Here is a 17,332-nt window from a genome sequence, read left to right as displayed (position 1 = left end):
AATATATAAAAATTTAAAGAAGCTTGAATCTTTACATAAATTATTATCACATCTATACGAATAGAAAATATTGTATTTTGGAAGTGATAAATGTTAACGGGAGGAGAGCAACCATTTGGGAGGTTTGGAAATGTGCTTTGTCTCGGCTGTGAGTAAATGGGCTGTTCCATGTTTAAACAGTAGAAATAGACCCTGAGTTTGGTGTTCAAACTGTGTTTGGAAATCCACCCCCCCCCCTCACTGTCACACAGTGGAAATCAGGTAGCTGTGCTGGAGATCTACACTAAAAACTAAAAATGTTTGAAGTCATTCTGATGAAATGTTATTAATTGAGTTGTATTGTAAGCTGTCCCTTACCTGCTGAGTGTTTCTGGTAATTCCAGTTTCTTTTTATTTCTTGGTTTACATTTCATGAACTGGACCTGTTTTAACCTGGAAATGAAAATGGCTGTGATAGTTTGTAGGCCTCCGTTGGAGTCTCTGCAAGTCTCTGATGGTTCTGAACCTGTGCTCAATGGAGTTCAGAGGGACGGTGGGGGTGGTGGGAGATGTATGGTTAAGTAAACCTACTGAATGCTGAAAAGCCTAGATACAGTGGACATGGTGAGGATGTTTCCAATAGACACAGAGTCTGTGATCTTACAGCACAGTTTCAGAATAAAGATGCTTCCCTTTAAAACTGAGATGAGAAGAATTTTTTGGCTAAAAGATGTCTGATCTGTGGAATTTGTTGCCGCAGAAGTTGATTGAGGCTGCCATTTGGGTATATTTATGACAGAGATTAATATATTCATGATTGCTGAGTAGCTTCAGGGTTACAGGAGGAAGACAGGAATATGGTGTTGGAATGATAATCAGCCGTGGTTGAATGGTGGGCAGACCAGATGGATTGAATCACCTAATTCTGTTCCTGTGTATTATGTCTTACCATGACTGAATGAATGCTCCTTCTTATCCCATATCGTCTGTGACATGTGAGGGACAATAAAAGATTGTTCACTGAGATCATTAAATCTGCCTTCAGTGTTTAAATTTCAGAGAGTTTTGTTCTTAGTAACATTACGCAGAAATGTTTGGTTCTCCTTTTCATTATTAATGTGCTTCATTGTCTCTCTGGTTAAAGTTAGACCTGTGGTGAGAGATTTATTTGAAGAAAAACCCCAACTGGAGGCAAACCACGACTGAAGACGAGGGAACAGCAACAAGTGAACCAGCCCGAGGATTGAGAGCATCAACTGGAGAGAACCCATCTGACTCGGAGATTCCAGTGATTCAGTCAGGAGAAAGTTTGGTAGGTCTCATTTACTCAAACACTGGTCCTTTAGACATTACATACCTGTACAAAGGAAGGTAGGAAATAGTTGGAGTGAGACTGAATGTGTCCAGAAGAACCAGTTATGCCTCTGTCAGACCCAGTTGCAATGACTCCAGGTCTGGTAATGTGCTTCCAGCAGCCCAGCCCTTTGAAACCACTCCCATTCCCTCACAGTGGTTACTCAGTTCAAGATCTTGCATCCTCTGATGTAGCTTTTGGTCAGTTCTGAGTGGGGGAGGGAAAGAGAGGGGAGTGTTTATGCTGACTGTCTTTCAAAAAGATTAATTGTTTGAACTTGCTGCAAACTCTCTCCCCATACCCTGTACTTTCTCAACTAAATTATTGACATAGCAATGGGCGTAACCCCTGGGAAAGTCACTAAGCACGGGACTCGAGTCCAAGAAACAGGCAGTCACCATAACACTCTGCCTCTTACCAATCATCTGTTTGCAGACCCTGGGGCTCTGTAACAAACTCAATGTTAACAGAAAGATTAGTCAGTGATTAAGATGATGAGAGAATTGTGGCTCCTGACAGGACACGTGAGCTGAGCTGTCTGATTCAATGGACCAGATCCACCCTCGTTGACAACGTAATTTACCCCTTGCACATCCACTCAGGTCATGTTACATCCGATCACCCACAGTACCCAAACCCCCCTCCGTCCCACCAGTGGCCCCACACCCTTCTGACCATTCACCCCACACCGACACATAGACAGGCCCCCTTCACCTACATCCACCCTCCCAAGCTGGAGGGGAAACACAACAAACTGATCCCGCAATCCCGACTCGGGCGCAAATCTAAAAGACTGGAGAACCCGGTGCCTCCAGCTGTCTGGATCGATCCCAGCCCATTCCCACTGCAACCGGCCCTCGATTTACACAAACCCGAGATTAACTCTTTCCTCACCGCTAACTGAACAGGAGAAACACCAGCATCCGCTGGGGTTGGCATTGCACTGCGATTTGCAGCAGGTCCCCGTATGCTGTGAAACTCCCCACTGTCAGATATGTTGACCAGAACCGTACGTGTTAGAGCTCCCCACTGTTGGATATGTTGACCAGAATCATACACAGTAAATCTCAAGGCATGGAACCGTAATCCCACGGTGGATTTGTTCGGTGACTTGTGAACATATGTGATTAACGACCCTGCAACTGGGGACTGAATAAATAGTTAGTCTAACAATTCTAATCAGACACACCATCTTCTCACATTTCTCCCTCATCCCTGTCTACATACCCCGTTTCCCTCACCACTCCCTCCTCAGTCCCTCTTCATCCTCCTGCCCTCTACTCCAGACCTCCCTTTTTATTCAGTCTCTCCCTCGCCATCTCACCTCTCCCTCACCCCTTCCATATCATCACCCCTCTCAATCATTCTTGCTTCCTCCCCACCTCTACCCTCCCCTTCCCTCTTCTCTATCCGCCTCAGTGACACTGCTACTTGACCATTCTCCCACTCTCTTTCACCTTCTGCCTTCCCCTCTCCATCTCCCCCTCTCTCATGCACCCTCTCACTTCAATCAAAATTGTCTCTCTCACTCAGTCACCTCCACCACTCTGTAACCTCCATTTCCAGCTCTCACCCTCTCTATCTCTCTCCCTACCTCCCACCCTCCCCCCTCTCTCAAACACTCTCCCTGCTGGCTCCCGTATCCATCATTGTCTTCCCCTCTTTATCACTCTCTAAATCTACCACTCACCCCACGCATTCTCCCTCTTCGCTCCCTGTCAGTCCTCCTCCTCACCCCCCCCATCACACCCCGTGCTCACCACCTCATTGAATACAGTGGTATGCAAACAGCTGGGCACCACTGGTCAAACATTCTGTTACTGTGAATAATTTAGTGAGTAGAAGGTGAACTGATCTCCAAAAGTCATAAAGTTAAACACAAAACATTCCTTTCAACATTTTAAGTAAGATTAGTGTGTTATTAAAAACACAAAATGCTGGCAGAGCACAGCAGGCCAGACAGCATCTATGGGAGGAGGTAGTGACGACGTTTCAGGCTGAAACCCTTCATGAGGAGTTTAGTGTATTATTTCTGTTTTGTACAATTTTAGAGTGGGGGGGGAAAAAAAGGAAAGGAGCACCATGGAAAAGTTTGGGCACCCCAAGAGATTTGAGCTCTCAGTTAAATTTTACCACGGTCTCAGACCTGAATTAGCTTGTTAGGACAATGGCTTGTTCACAGTCATCATTAGGGCAGGCCAGGTTATGCAAATCGCAAAGCTTTATAAATACCCTGACTCTTCAAACCTTGTCCCAACAATCAGCAGCCATGGGCTCCTCTAAGCAGCTGCCTAGCACTCTAAAAGTTAAAATAAATGATGCTCAAATAGCAGGAGAAGGCTATAAGAAGATAGCAAAGCGTTTTCAGGTAGCCGTTTCCTCAGTTCACAATGTAATTAAGAAATGGCAGTTAACAGGAACAGTGGAGGTCAAGTTGATGTCTGGAAGACCAAGAAAACTTTCTGAGAGAACTACTCGTAGGATTCCTAGAAAGGCAAATCGAAACCCCCATTTGACTGTAAAAAAACATTCAGGAAGATTTCGCAGACTCTGGAGTGGTGGTGCACTGTTCTACTGTGCAGCAACACCTGCACAAACATGACCTTCATGGAAGAGTCATCAGAAGAAAACCTTTCCTGCGTCCTCACCACAAAACTCAGCGTCAGAGGTTTTTCTGACATTGAGGGAGAGGTTGTTTTCTTCACACCAGACAGATGTTGTTCAGAGCTCAGATAGAGTCAGCAATCAAATGCTTGAGCATGGTGCGATGAATGTGTTGAGCTGTGGAAGTCATGATGCAAGAAGCATCGTAGGAAAGCCAGATGAGCCCAGGGCATGGAATTGTGATATCGTAGGCATTACTGGGAATTGGTTGCACCCAACAGTCTGAGGGATGTAGAGGAACAAATTTGTAGAGAGTTCACAGACTACACCAAGAAGCAATAGTTGATATAGTAAGTGATTTTAACTTTCCATATATTGACTGGGACTCCCATACTGTAAAAGGACTAGATGAGGTAGAGTTTGTCAAATGAGCCTTAATCAGTACGTAAAACATCCGGTGTAGAAGTGTGCAATAAGCTGTTGGGAAACGATCCAGGGCTGGTGACAGAAATTAGTGAATGGCAACACTTTGTGCATAGTGATCATAATGCCATGAGATTCCAAGAAAATATGGAAAAACAGAGATCTGGACCTCTCTTGAGATTCTAAATTGGAGAAAGATCAACTTTATGGTATTTGCAAGGATTTGACAAGTGTGGATTGGAACAGGCTGTTTTCTGGCAAAGGAGTACTTGGTAAGTGGGGATTCTTCAGAAGTGAATTTTTGAGGGTGTAGAGTTTGTATGTGCCTGCCAAAATAAAAGTTGAAAGTTAACTGGTGCAGGGAACCTTTGTTTTCAACTGATATCGAGGCCCCGGATATTTTGTTCCTCTAAATTCCTCAGGCTGTTGGGTGCTACCAAGACACATTAATGACTACAATATAATACTCCCACACCCTGAGCTCATCTGACTTTCTTTAGTTGTCTTCTCTTGGTTTCTAAAAGCTTATTTGCCCTCGCTTTGGCTTTTATGTTGGTTTTGGGTTCTCATTTCAGCCACGGTTGAGTCCTCCTGCCTTTCCAATGTTTCCATGTCTTTGGGATGTATTGATTACTCAGCTCCTGAGTTGCTCCCAGAAACTCCAGCCATTGCTGCTCTGTTGTCACTCCTACCTTTTCCCTTCCAAATAAGTTTGGCCAGCTTCTCTGTCACAGAAACGTGGAGAAGGTCAGAACAGAAACATGCCCACTCTGGACGAACAGAATGGTGACCTATACAGGAGACAAAATAGATGGGGGAGGTTTTAAATAGTAGTTTTGCATCTGTATTTGCTCAGGAGATGGACACAGAGTCGATAGAAGTGAGCCAAAGCAGCATCAACTTCATGGACCTTGTGCAGATTACAGAGGTGGAGGTGTTTGCTGTCTTAAGGCAAATTAGCATGGATAAATCCCCAGGGCCTGACAAGTTGTTCCCCAGGACCCTGTGGAAGACAAGTGCAGAAATTGTGGGGGTCCAAGCAGAGATATTTAAATCATCCTTAGTGACAGGTGAGGTACTGGAGGATTGGAGGACAGCCAAGGTTGATCCGCTGTTCAAGAAAGGCTCTAAGGATAAATGAGAAAACTTTATGTTAGTGAGCTTGACATCAGTAGTGGGAAAGTTATTAGAACATATGAGCAGGAACCGGATATATACCGTAGATTTCGCACTACAGAGCGCACCTGATTAAAAGCCGCTGGCTCTAATTTTAGAAAGAAAATCAATTTTGTACTTGTACAAGCCGCACCGGATTTTAGGCCGCAGGTGTCCCACGTTGTAATATGAGATATTTACACAGAAAGATATTACACGTGAGGATTTTTTAACTTTTAATTAAATCCGTATGGTAACATAAACAAATACATATTGCAAATGCTTTTTTTCGAACCGTGCCTCTAACACGGCTACTTTTAAATATACATACGTATCGGTAACACACAAATTACGTTGCGTATACTTTTTTACTGAACAGTGCACGAACAACATTCCAATATCTCCTAACGACTGGTAAAAAAATATATACTGCAGCCTACCAGGAAAAGTTATTGATCGCCTTTAACTTAAAAGCAGCGTTTTCGTTCGGGTCTAATGCGCTCGGGTCTAATGCGCTAGGCTAATGTGCTCGCACCCACCTTCCCATTTATCGCAAACCGGTATTTCCCACAAGACGCGGCGAAACCGGATGTGATGTCATAGTATCCCGGGATGTACAGAAAACAAATATACTTAACACTTTTAACTTTAACTAGAAAATACTAACAAATGAATAACTAAGCGAAAATATTATAAACTAAATAACTGCCATAAAGGCAGCACAATGCTTTTCTTCGAGTGTTTTCCATGTTGATGAGGGTGAGTACAAATGACTGATTTACAATAATTTAATTGTGAAAGTGCGCTTGATTTATCGTACAATTTCATTGGACCTCTGTGAACTACTCATCAATTTTATTGGTCTACTGTTACGAGGCAAAATGTTTTTGGCGGCATGAAATAAAACCATGCATTAGCCGCACTGTAGTAAAGGCCGCAGTGTCAAAGCTGTTCAAAGCGTGGGAAAAAAGTAGTGGCTTATAATCCGACATCTACGGTAAGTATTTGGATCGATGTGGACTGATTAAGGATAGACAGCATGGTTTTGTGCATGGTAGGTCATGTCTAACCAATCTTATAGAGTCTCTGGAGAAAGCTATCAGGAAAGTGGATGAAGGCAAGGCAGCTGATGTTTTCTACATGGGCACTTGACAAAGTCACAAATGGGAGGTTGGTCAAGAAGGTTCAGTCACTTAGCATTCAAGATGAGATAGTAAATTGAATGAGGCAATGGTTTTGGGAGATATTTAAGGAAACGTACGCTGCAACCTGAGTTTCTTCGGTTAGCGGACGATTTCCCTCCATGCCTCTCTGGCGTCGTGGGCAACCGCGTACGAGGCAAGTTACAGCAGTGGTTCCAAAGAAATCAGCAGCCCGTAACCCGGCATGGATGGAAAGTGTGCAGGGGAGCCGGCTGGATTCAAATTCAGGTTCATTCTGAAGTCCGGCACTGTTGCCACTGTGCCACCAGCCAGATCCGGAGATTTTTTTCAATATTTTTATTGATTGTGTGTGTATATATATATATATATATATATATATATATATTTAATAAACTATAAAAAATGATAAAATGGTACCAAATACTGTATATTAGAAACACACTTATAATCATAGATAGATAGATAGATACTTTATTCATCCCCATGGGGAAATTCAACCTTTTTTCCAATGTCCCATACACTTGTTGTAGCAAAACTAATTACATACAATACTTAACTCAGTAAAAAAAATATGATATGCATCTAAATCACTTACTCAAAAAGCATTAATAATAGCTTTTAAAAAGTTCTTAAGTCCTGGCGGTTGAATTGTAAAGCCTAATGAATATATTCATGTAAATTGACTTAAATCATAATATTGAAATCTTCTAATTTTATCATTATACAAAAAAAATCTAATCCGCTACCAACAAAAAGCTGCTTGGTAAAAAAAAGAAAAAAAATGAAAAACGTCCTTATCATTATAAAGAACTAGATGATAATATGAGCCAACATCCGTACGTAACAACAAATCAAATGCTTTGAAAATAATTCAAAAATGGTCCCCATTATGTTTTAAAGTTTTTGATTCTGAAATTGAACACCGAATCTTTTCTAAATTTAAGCATGACGTAACATCACGTAGCCACTGATCAGGTATTTCCAAAATCATATCTTGCCCTCCAACAATACCAAATAAGGCAGTCAAAGGATTAGGCTTAAAATTAACTTTAAAAAGTGCAGAAAAGGTTTGAAATACTTCCTTTCAGTATTTTTCAAGCCTCGGCCATATCCGAAACATAAGAATCAATGAAGCTACTCCATAGTTGCATCTGTCACAATAGGGAGACATATCCAAATAAAAATGAGAGAGCTTATCCTTAGTCATATGGGCCCTATGGACTACTTTAAATTGTAGGAAGGGATGGCAGGCATATAACGATGAAGTATTAACCAATTTATAAATTTCATTCCAGGTTCCTCAGAGATTGAAGTCTGCAAATCTTGTTCCCAGAGATTTTTAATTTTGTCTAAAGGAACATTTGTCATTCTCAACAGCATGCCATAAATATTGGATATTGAACCATTCTGAAAAGTTTTCAGATTAAAAATTACATCTAATAAATTCTTACCTGGACTTTTTGGAAATGTATGCAATTGAGACTGCAGAAATTCCCTAAATTGCAGATATAAAAAAAAGGTTTTTGGTAAGCTATATTTAGCTGACAATTGCTCAAGCGAAAAGACTTCCTCCAACTAACAAATCCTGGAAGCATTTAATACCCAGTCTATCCCATTCTTTAAAAACTACATCGATCAAAAAAGGTTTAAAAAATAGCTAGAACAAATAGGACTTGATAGAGAATGTCTCATTAAAACAAAATATTTTCTAAATTGTATCCAAATCCTCAAAGTATGTTTAACTACGAAACTGTCAGTTAGTTTACTTAAAAATAAAGGAAGTGAAGATCCAAGAAGAGAAATAATAGAGAATTTATGAACAGAATTAGCTTCTATAGAAACCCAAACAGGACAGTCCTCATGGTTAATATAGTATGACCAAAATGTGAGGTTCCATATATTGCCTGCCCAGTAATAAAACATAAAATTTGGTCATGCTAAACCTCCATTCTTTCTTGCTTTTTGAAAATGAAATTTATTTAGTCGAGAAAGTTTATGTTTCCATATATAGGAAGATAGGGTAGAGTCAAGAAAATCAAAAAAGGATTGCGGAATAAAGACGGGTAAGGCCTAAAAAAGGTATTTAAATTTAGGTAAGATTCATTTTAATAGAATTGATTCGGCCAATCAACGATAATGAAAGAGGCAACCATTTTGAAAGTGTCCTTTTAACGTAACCCAATAGAGTGAAAAAACTTCCTTTAAATAATAGCTTATAAATCTTAGTAATTATTACACCAAAATAGGTTAATTGATTTCTTACAGTTTTAAAAGGAAGGTTAGTATGAATGGGTACCAAATTATTCAAAGGAAGAAGTTCAGTCTTATGTAAATTTAGATTATATCCTGAAAATTGGCTGAAACAAGAAAGTAAAGAAAGCACAGAAGTTTCGACATTAGAAATATAAAGTAGTAGGTCATCGGCATAGAACAAAACTTTGTGAATAATACCTCTCCTTAATATCCCAGTGATACACTGAGATTCTCTAAAGGCAATAGCTAAGTGTTCTAAGGCCAGATCAAAGAGCAAAGGACTCAAAGGACAACCTCAAATGACCAGACTGGATTTATTAAAGATAAATATTCTCATTTCACTATTCGTCATTTATTAAATGTCATTTATTCTCCTTCCAAAGAGACATTGGAATGTGTGACATCCTTAGATGCTGAGAAGGCCTTTGATTGGGTTGAAAACATCAGAAAATTTAATTTTGGGCCTGATTTTATTCAATGGTTTAAATTCCTTTATTTATATCCTTCTGCTCGGATTTTAACTAATTCTCAGAATTACAAACCATTTATCTCCAATGTGGAACTAGACTAGGTCAGGAGATATTTACATGGCATTAAGTCTATGGCACTTTAAATTAATAGTACATAAAAGAAAATCCCAGCTGTATGTCAACAAAAGCTACTTGCGTGAGAGTGTTTCAGTTACTGTGGGGCCAGGCACCCATGCAGCTCAGGGGGAACGGGGAATATTGCCAATGGAGAGAGTCAAACTGAGCCAAGTAACAGACTGGAGATGGCAGAAATGCCCCATACTTCTCGACCATCAGAGAGTTTGATGGTCATTCCAGATACTAACACTTTGCCCAGTTAGAAGGTGATTTCTCTCTCCAACTTAGGTTGAACTACACTGTAACAGTGTGATATCAGATCACACTTTGGCAACTCAAGTGAGCTCATCTGAAATGTTGTCCTTCTTTACAGGTTAAAAATGACAAGGAATTTGTCTATGGAAATTCAGACACAGCATACCAGTTTTGCTGTCTCGGTCTAGATATTTAAGAAGTGGAGCAAGGGATTCACTCGATCATCCTTCCTGCTCAGACTGTGGAGAGGGATTCACTTGGTCATCTGACCAACTGGCACGCCGATCATTTCACCTGCTCAGACAGTGGGAGTGCATTCACTCGGTCATCTCATCTGAAGGTATATCAGCAAGTTCACACTGGGCAAGGCCACTCACCTGTTCTGTGTGTGAGAAGGGGTTCAGTCGGTCATCCCACCTGTGGACACAGCAGTCAGATCACACTGGGCAAAGGTTGCTCATCTGCTGAATTTGTGGGAAAGTATTCACTCAGTCATCTGATCTAATGGCTCACCAGCGAGTTCACACTGGGGAGCGGCCGTTCACCTGCTCAGACTGTGGGAAGGGATTCACTCATTCATCCACCCTACTGGTACATCAGCGAGTTCACACTGGAGAGAGGCCATTCACCTGCTCAGAATGTGGGAAGGGATTCACTCGGTCATCCCATCTGAAGGTACATCAGTTAGTTCACACTGGGGAGAGGCCATTCACCTGCTCAAACTGTGGGAAGGGATACACTCGGTCATCCACTCTGAAGGAACATCAGTTAGTTCACACTGGGGAGAGGCCATTCACCTGCTCGGACTGTGGGAAGGGATTCACTTACTCATCTAATCTGAAAGTACATCAGCGAGTTCACACTGGGGAGAGGCCATTCACCTGCTCAGACTGTGGGAAGGGATTCACTCGGTCATCCCATCTGAAGGTACATCAGCGATTTCACACTGGGGAGAAGCAGTTCATCTGCTCAGACTGTGGGAAGGGATTCACTCGGTCATGTAAACTGAAGTTACATCAGCGAGTTAACACTGGGGAGAGGCCATTCACCTGCTCAGAATGTGGGAAGGGATTCACACAGTCGTTTAAATTGAAGGAACATCAGAGAGTTCACACTGGGGAGAGGCCATTTACCTGCTCAGACTGTGGGAAGGGATTCACTTGGTCATCTCAACTGAAGGTACATCAGCGAGTTCATACTGGGGAGAGGCCGTTCACCTGCTCAGACTGTGGGAAGGGATTCACTCAGTCATCTAAACTGAAGGTACATCAGTTAGTTCACACTGGGGAGAGGCCATTCACCTGCTCAGAATGTGGGAAGGGATTCACTCGGTCATCTGACCTACTGGTACATCAGCGAGTTCACACTGGGGAGAGGCCATTCACCTGCTCAGAATGTGGGAAGGGATTTACTCGGTCATCTGACCTACTGGTACATCAGCGAGTTCACACTGGGGAGAAGCCGTTCACCTGTTCAGAATGTGGGAATGGATTCACTCGGTCATCTGCCCTACTGGTGCATCAGCGAGTTCACACTGGGGAGAGGCCATTCACCTGCTCAGAATGTGGGCAGGGATTCACTCGGTTATCCCATCTGAAGGTACATCAGCGAGTTCACACTGGGGAGAGGCCATTCACCTGCTCAGAATGTGGGCAGGGATTCACTCAGTCATCCCATCTGAAGGTACATCAGCGAGTTCACACTGGGGAGAGGCTGATCACCTACTTAGACACTGGGAGGAGATTCTCTCAGTCATCTCAACTTTATGTGCATCATTGAGTTCACACTGGGGAGAGGCCGTTCACCTGCTGTGAATGTGGGGAAGGATTCACTCAGTCATCTAACCTTGTGACACACTACTGGATTCACACTGGGGAGAACCTTTAAATAAGCTGCATGCTGGATATTTGTTCATCACCATTGCTGAATGCAATTTGAAGAGTGACTTGTAAATTATTGCTGCTGATCACCACACCCAGTTCTGCACCCTGGTCACTGGGCATGGGAGGAGTTTTTTCTGCTGCACATTCATCTTTAATGGGACTGGAGTTTAATATTCTGGAGCAGAGAAATAAGTCAGTTCTATTTTAAACTCTGTCTCCAGTACTTGGTGAATTTATAACACACCTAGCGTACAGTAGAGAGTCAACTCAGGCCGGCTGGACCCTGCCAGTGATTCTGTTCCAGGACAGTCATTTTCATTTTTTCAATGTTTTTATTGATTTCCAGTAATGAAAAATATACATATCAGTGGAGAGGTTTAGCAAACAGATAATACAAAAGACATAAACAGCAATAAAGAAAAGTATATATTGTCAAAATCAGATAGGTTTAATGTTATGCTGTTATATATACAGTGTAATCAAAAAAACACAACTCTTAATAAATCGTTAAAAAAAATTGGAAAATTTTATTTATATGCAGGAAAAAAACACTAAACTGAATAAGAAAAGAGATTGGGCAGTCCAATTGAGGATAAAATTAGAAGAAAAACAAAGAGAAAAGGCACCCTTCCAGTCACCTCCAAACCTTCACAGATAAGGATTTTTCCTAAAGAGAATAAAGAACAAATAAATTAAATCATATGAAAATATTGAATAAAGGGTCACCAGACTTGCTCAAAATTAAACGATGTATCAAACATCCAGCTTCTAATTTTCTCCAAGCTTAGATATGACATAATGGAGGTGAGCCAATAGAAAACAGTAGAGGATTAGATTCTTTCCAATATAACAAGATAGTACTCCTCGTCAGTAAAGTTGAAAAGGCGATTGCATGTTGAGTGGAAGCAGATACTCTCCCTATTTCCTCTTGAATAATCCCAAAAATTGCCGTAAGAGAAATTGAGTTGAACATCCACATCTATAACTTTAGACAATATTCTAAACACATCTCTTAGAGCAGCTACCTCTACGTTATATCTGTCACAAATAGGGCTTATATTAGGAAATATATGCACCAATTTATCTTTAGACATATTGGCCCTATGTACTATCTTAAACTGAGCAGAGTCAACTCAGGCCTGCTGGACCCTGCCAGTGATTCTGTCCCACGACAGTCCTTTTAAATCCTCCCCTGTCGTTCACCTCTTGTTCCCCCGTGGGACGGGTTCCAAACAGTCACCACTCTGTGGGTGAAAAGGTTCCCCTTGAATTTTCTCCAGACTGAAGAAGTTGAGCTGACTGCAGTTCTGTCTGAGATGTTCTTTGCCCCTGAAATCTCTGAGCTGAGGAAGAATGAATTTGGGAGATACCCTCCTTATTCATGGCTCATTTCCACATTATGGGTCATTTTCCCTGCTTAGAAAACACGCTGTCCTCTAAAGACTGAAAGCAGAATGCGAAAACATTGGTTGGATGTTCAAAGGAGCAGGATCAGAAACCAGAGGAGAGTCTGCACAGGGCAGAGTTTGGGGCTCTGGACGATGGTCGAGGTAAGAACGTATGATGAGGAGAAGGAAATCAGCAGCGGGGTGTGGCAATGAATGACAGAGTAGCAACATTTGGAAGCTGATAGAGAAAATAATTTGTCTGACTAATGACACAAACAATACCTGGTGAGGTGCTCCACTGGTCAGGGAACGTGTGTGTTCAGAATTGTTATATCTATTGAGGGATTTGCTTGTTTATCCTGTAATATTATATCAGGATGGTTATTATGGTTGTCCTATCTGTAATAATGTATCAATTATCATATAAATTGTGAGATTTTGACTAAGTGGATCAGGCTGGAATTTATTGTACCTTAATTAGGTTAACATGGTCATTCATCCGTTTGTATTTTAAAGCAAGATTTTGGTGAATGATATTTGCCACTTGATTGCAGCTGCATAATCAATCAGATTGAGTTCAACTGCCGCAGGATCCTGGAATGTGTTGGATTGTGTCTGGTTTCTCTTAGCATTTTCTGCATTGATTGCCTTGTTTGTATTGTATGTATTTGTGATTTTCTTCCCCTTTTGCTAACCACCTTGTCCTGTATTTCCGCAAGGAACCCCTCTGTTTCTGGGACGAGGTCTCCAACTCTCAGTCAGGTGCTCGATGATTCCTTGTCAACATCTAGTCTGCTCAGATCGTTGGGATGTCTCCCATGGAAGGTCATACTCATTCCACTAGTTAAGGTTTTCTTCCACAGTGATGATTTGTTTTTCTGAGGTAGCTTCTCATTTAAGTTTTCTGGTCTGTATTTCTTATCACAATTGCATATACACATATGGAGTGCTGAATCACGTTCAAATTCAAGTGTAATCCAAGATGGCGGCGCGACGGAGCTTGCAGCGGCCATTCCGGAGCTGATTATCTGTTATTTGTGAAGCGGGGTGCCGTGCGCAATCATAATCGGATGAAAAACGGACGTGGGAGCACGGAGGAACATCTGGAAATCTCCAGGAAGACCTTCTTCGTTGCTGCTGCTGCTGTGAGATCCGGGACTCAGCTGGGAAGAACAGGCCCCCATTCCTCGGGGTCGCGTTGGCGGGGCCGTCTTAATACGCTCGGCAGAGGATGGTGCTCGGAGAAGCTGTGCCGGAGGGGATGGTCGGAGGCTCGGAGGTACGCCGGATATGGAGTCCGCTGCGGTCAGGTCGCTTTCACTGTGTGCTGTGTCTGCGAGGCTGAGTCGGGCGGCGCCGCGGAAGTCCATAGCGGGGGTATTCCCTTCTGCTGCCTGCGTGGGATGACGAGTCTATCGGGACCCTGTGGACTTGTGGAAACTGTGTGGTGGTTTCTTTTGAACTTATAGTCTTTTAACATCTTTGGACTATTTTTACTGTGCCCATGGTCTGTTTTTTTTAATGAATTATGCTATTGTTTGCACTGCTGTAACTACGTGGTTTCGTGCAGGTTTTGTAGCTTTAGTTTTTGGTCTTGTTTTGTCTGGTAGTTTTGGAGCTCCTTTCTGGGTTACGTGCTAAGAATACGCAGCATTCTCTCCGGACCCTGGATTGCGGATTGCCAAACGTTATGTGGATTTTCTGGTGTAGTCTGTTTTGTCATGTGCTTTTGTGATATCATTCTGGGGGAACGTTGTCTCTTTTTTTTAACTGCATTGCATTTGTGGTTTCTAAATGACAAATAAACTGAATCTGAATATAATAACGTGTTTTGATTTACTTTGTTTATCTGTGCGTGGCTCATCGGAGGATGCTGTCCTTTCTTTCATAAGTAGTGTGTTCTGTGTGTTGTTTGTGCTGCTGTTCTTTACAACCCGGCTCGGAGAAACCTTGTCTAGTTTGTCGGTGTGCATGTGTGTTATTAAATGACAGTAAACTCGACTGGAGGTAGCTAGGCCACACCAACCTCCGAGAAAAACATAGACTGACTGTCCAAACCATGTCCAAACCAAAGAAAGGTGAGGAATGTCAGAGTCTATATCCTCACCTAGACAGCCTGTGCCCAGGCAGGAATCGGGTCTGGACAAAGTTTTCCCGTCTTTGTGACTCCTTTCCTTGACGCCACTCCTTCTAACCGGCATTCACGCTCTCCCTCCCTCCGAACATTATTCACCACCATCACCCTCGCTCTGTCTGTCTGACATCCAACCGCCATCCCTATGGATGAAATTTCCGAATATGAGGTTTACAGGGCTGTATGTTGCTTAAGCTTTGTGAGATTCTGGACTTCTGCGTTTTCCACGAAATAATATCGTGCCTGTCACTACTGTTCCTCAGAACCATAATACAGCTGCGCAAATGGATGAACAATTTTAAACGGATGAACAATAAATCATGAAAATAAACATTATGAACTAACTCCATTGTTCTGCTGAGATTTCACACACCTCTCTGCTACTAGATATAAAGAGAAGCATTATACTTGTACCTTAGAGTTCCACGCATGTGGACTCTCCGTGATAGCATGTTAAATAAAAGATTTGCCAACTGAACTTGATTCTTTAACATCTCTGACAATTTGCCTTAGTTAAGCAGGATGCCAACAAAATAGTTTCGAACGATGGAGTAACTGTGGGTGGGAATGGCAACTTCGAGTGGGTGATCCGCTTTGAGCCTCCTGGCCCATGACCGGGTAGAAAGGACGGCATCGGCAAGATCAAGTAGGAAAGACCGCAGTATTATGTGAAGTATTGTGGGAAGTAAGGACTTGAGGATCCGGATCCTAGTCCCACCCAGGATGTTTTCCAATTAGTAAACAAATCCAACAGGTATAAATAAGTCTGCAAGAGGCGAACGGAACGAAATGTCGTTCACGCTTGAGTTGCGACTGATTGTCTTTCCTTGGCAGGAGCAGGTAAGTAGATTGAAGGCGGATGGGAAGCAGTGACAGTAAAGTTGATCAGGAATGCGGGGGAGAGAGTTTCCTGTAAAGATAATGATGAAAACCAGGTAAGTAGATTGAAGGAAGATGGTAAGTAATGATAGTAAAGATTGCTGACAGAAATGCGAGGTGAGTTTTCTCTGTAAAGGTAAAGGAAAAAAAAATGAGAAAGTTGCGCCGGCAGATTGAACGAGTAGCGAAATCCCGGGGAGAGCCGCTGGTGCCGCCAATCTCCACTGCTGATGATGGCTAGTTGGAAAGTGGATATACTAGACATGTGATTTCTTTTACCAGTGACTTGTGTGGTTGGACACAAGGACGGTGGCTCTATGGGAGTCTTTGGAGATAAAGAAAATTATATATTTTAAACAAGATACTGTTAGAGGAGACGGAGACACTACGCGGGATTTAATAAAGTGTTTTGATTTATGCAATTGACTTTGTTATTTTGAGCCTGGTCAATGGAGTATGTTGTCTTTGTTTTTCTAAGTATCTGTGGGTTGTGAGTGCCCTGGGTCGGGGAAACGAAACGTTGTTTCGTTAAATGACAATAACCTTGACTTGACTTGAGAAAAGGCTGGAGGTAGCTCAGCGACATCAGTCTCCGAAACCAATAAATAGACCGACTCTGCAGAAGACGTCCGAACAGAAGAACCGGGAGGTGTCTCAAGGCTTATACCCTCACCTAGAGAGTCTGAGAGAGCCCGAGCCCGTCCCGGATTCAGATCTGATCGAAGTTTTAATGTTCGCAGAAGCTGTACGACAGAATCAAACACCCCGACCCGCCTTATAACGCCCAGGCAACCGAAGCCGAAGAGCAGAAAGGGGACAAACCGCAAGACAAAGAACTATCCAAGGAAAAATGAGCCCATTTTCAGGGTCGCTTGTCCACTGGCGGAAAGGACTAAAAATCAAACGGGACATGAATATAATTTGCGTATTTAACCAGGAAACGGGAAGCGAATCAGAATAGATCCTGTTTCACACTATCCAAAACAAAATGATTGCCCCGTCGCGGTAATCCGGCCGCTGGCCCTGTCCGAGGGTCAGGCTATGGGACAAATTTGTAAGATTTATAACCCCTTGCCTGGAAATGGTCAGATGTTATTGAAAGTGGTGCGTGGGACCGACTTGGACTGCAGTGCAAGGACATTTTGAAGTCCGCAGAGGAATAAAGTGAGAAACAATAATGATGGAGATAACGTTCCTTATTGAAAGTGGTTACAGGGGACCGTGTAAGGTTGCCATTATGTGGAAGCCATAGTGACTCTGAAGAGGTTGCCAGGT

General features: G+C 42.4%; 2 protein-coding genes across 4 annotated transcripts in view; one reads left to right on the top strand and one right to left on the bottom strand.

Moving 5' to 3' along the window:
* Positions 1-11,837, top strand: part of LOC140723045 (uncharacterized) — a 283,480-nt gene extending 271,643 nt beyond the window's left edge. For 2 of the 3 annotated variants that reach the window (XM_073037667.1, XM_073037665.1), the window contains exons 2-3: positions 1,124-1,291; positions 9,892-11,837. In XM_073037667.1, coding sequence (XP_072893768.1) covers positions 10,278-11,552 — 1,275 coding nt within the window. In that variant the 5' untranslated portion in view covers positions 1,124-1,291; positions 9,892-10,277 and the 3' untranslated portion in view covers positions 11,553-11,837. The remainder of the gene's footprint in view (positions 1-1,123; positions 1,292-9,891) is intronic. The other variant, XM_073037666.1, reaches the window with a different exon arrangement.
* The window catches only part of LOC140723054 (NACHT, LRR and PYD domains-containing protein 12-like), an 868,270-nt gene that overhangs the window by 49,839 nt on the left and 801,099 nt on the right, over positions 1-17,332 (bottom strand). The window lies entirely within an intron of this gene.

Source organism: Hemitrygon akajei, unplaced genomic scaffold (genome assembly GCF_048418815.1).
Source record: "Hemitrygon akajei unplaced genomic scaffold, sHemAka1.3 Scf000099, whole genome shotgun sequence".
NCBI classification, from domain to species: domain Eukaryota; kingdom Metazoa; phylum Chordata; class Chondrichthyes; order Myliobatiformes; family Dasyatidae; genus Hemitrygon; species Hemitrygon akajei.
The sequence above is the reverse complement of the archived record's forward strand: the minus strand, read 5'-3'. Positions and strand labels throughout refer to the sequence as shown.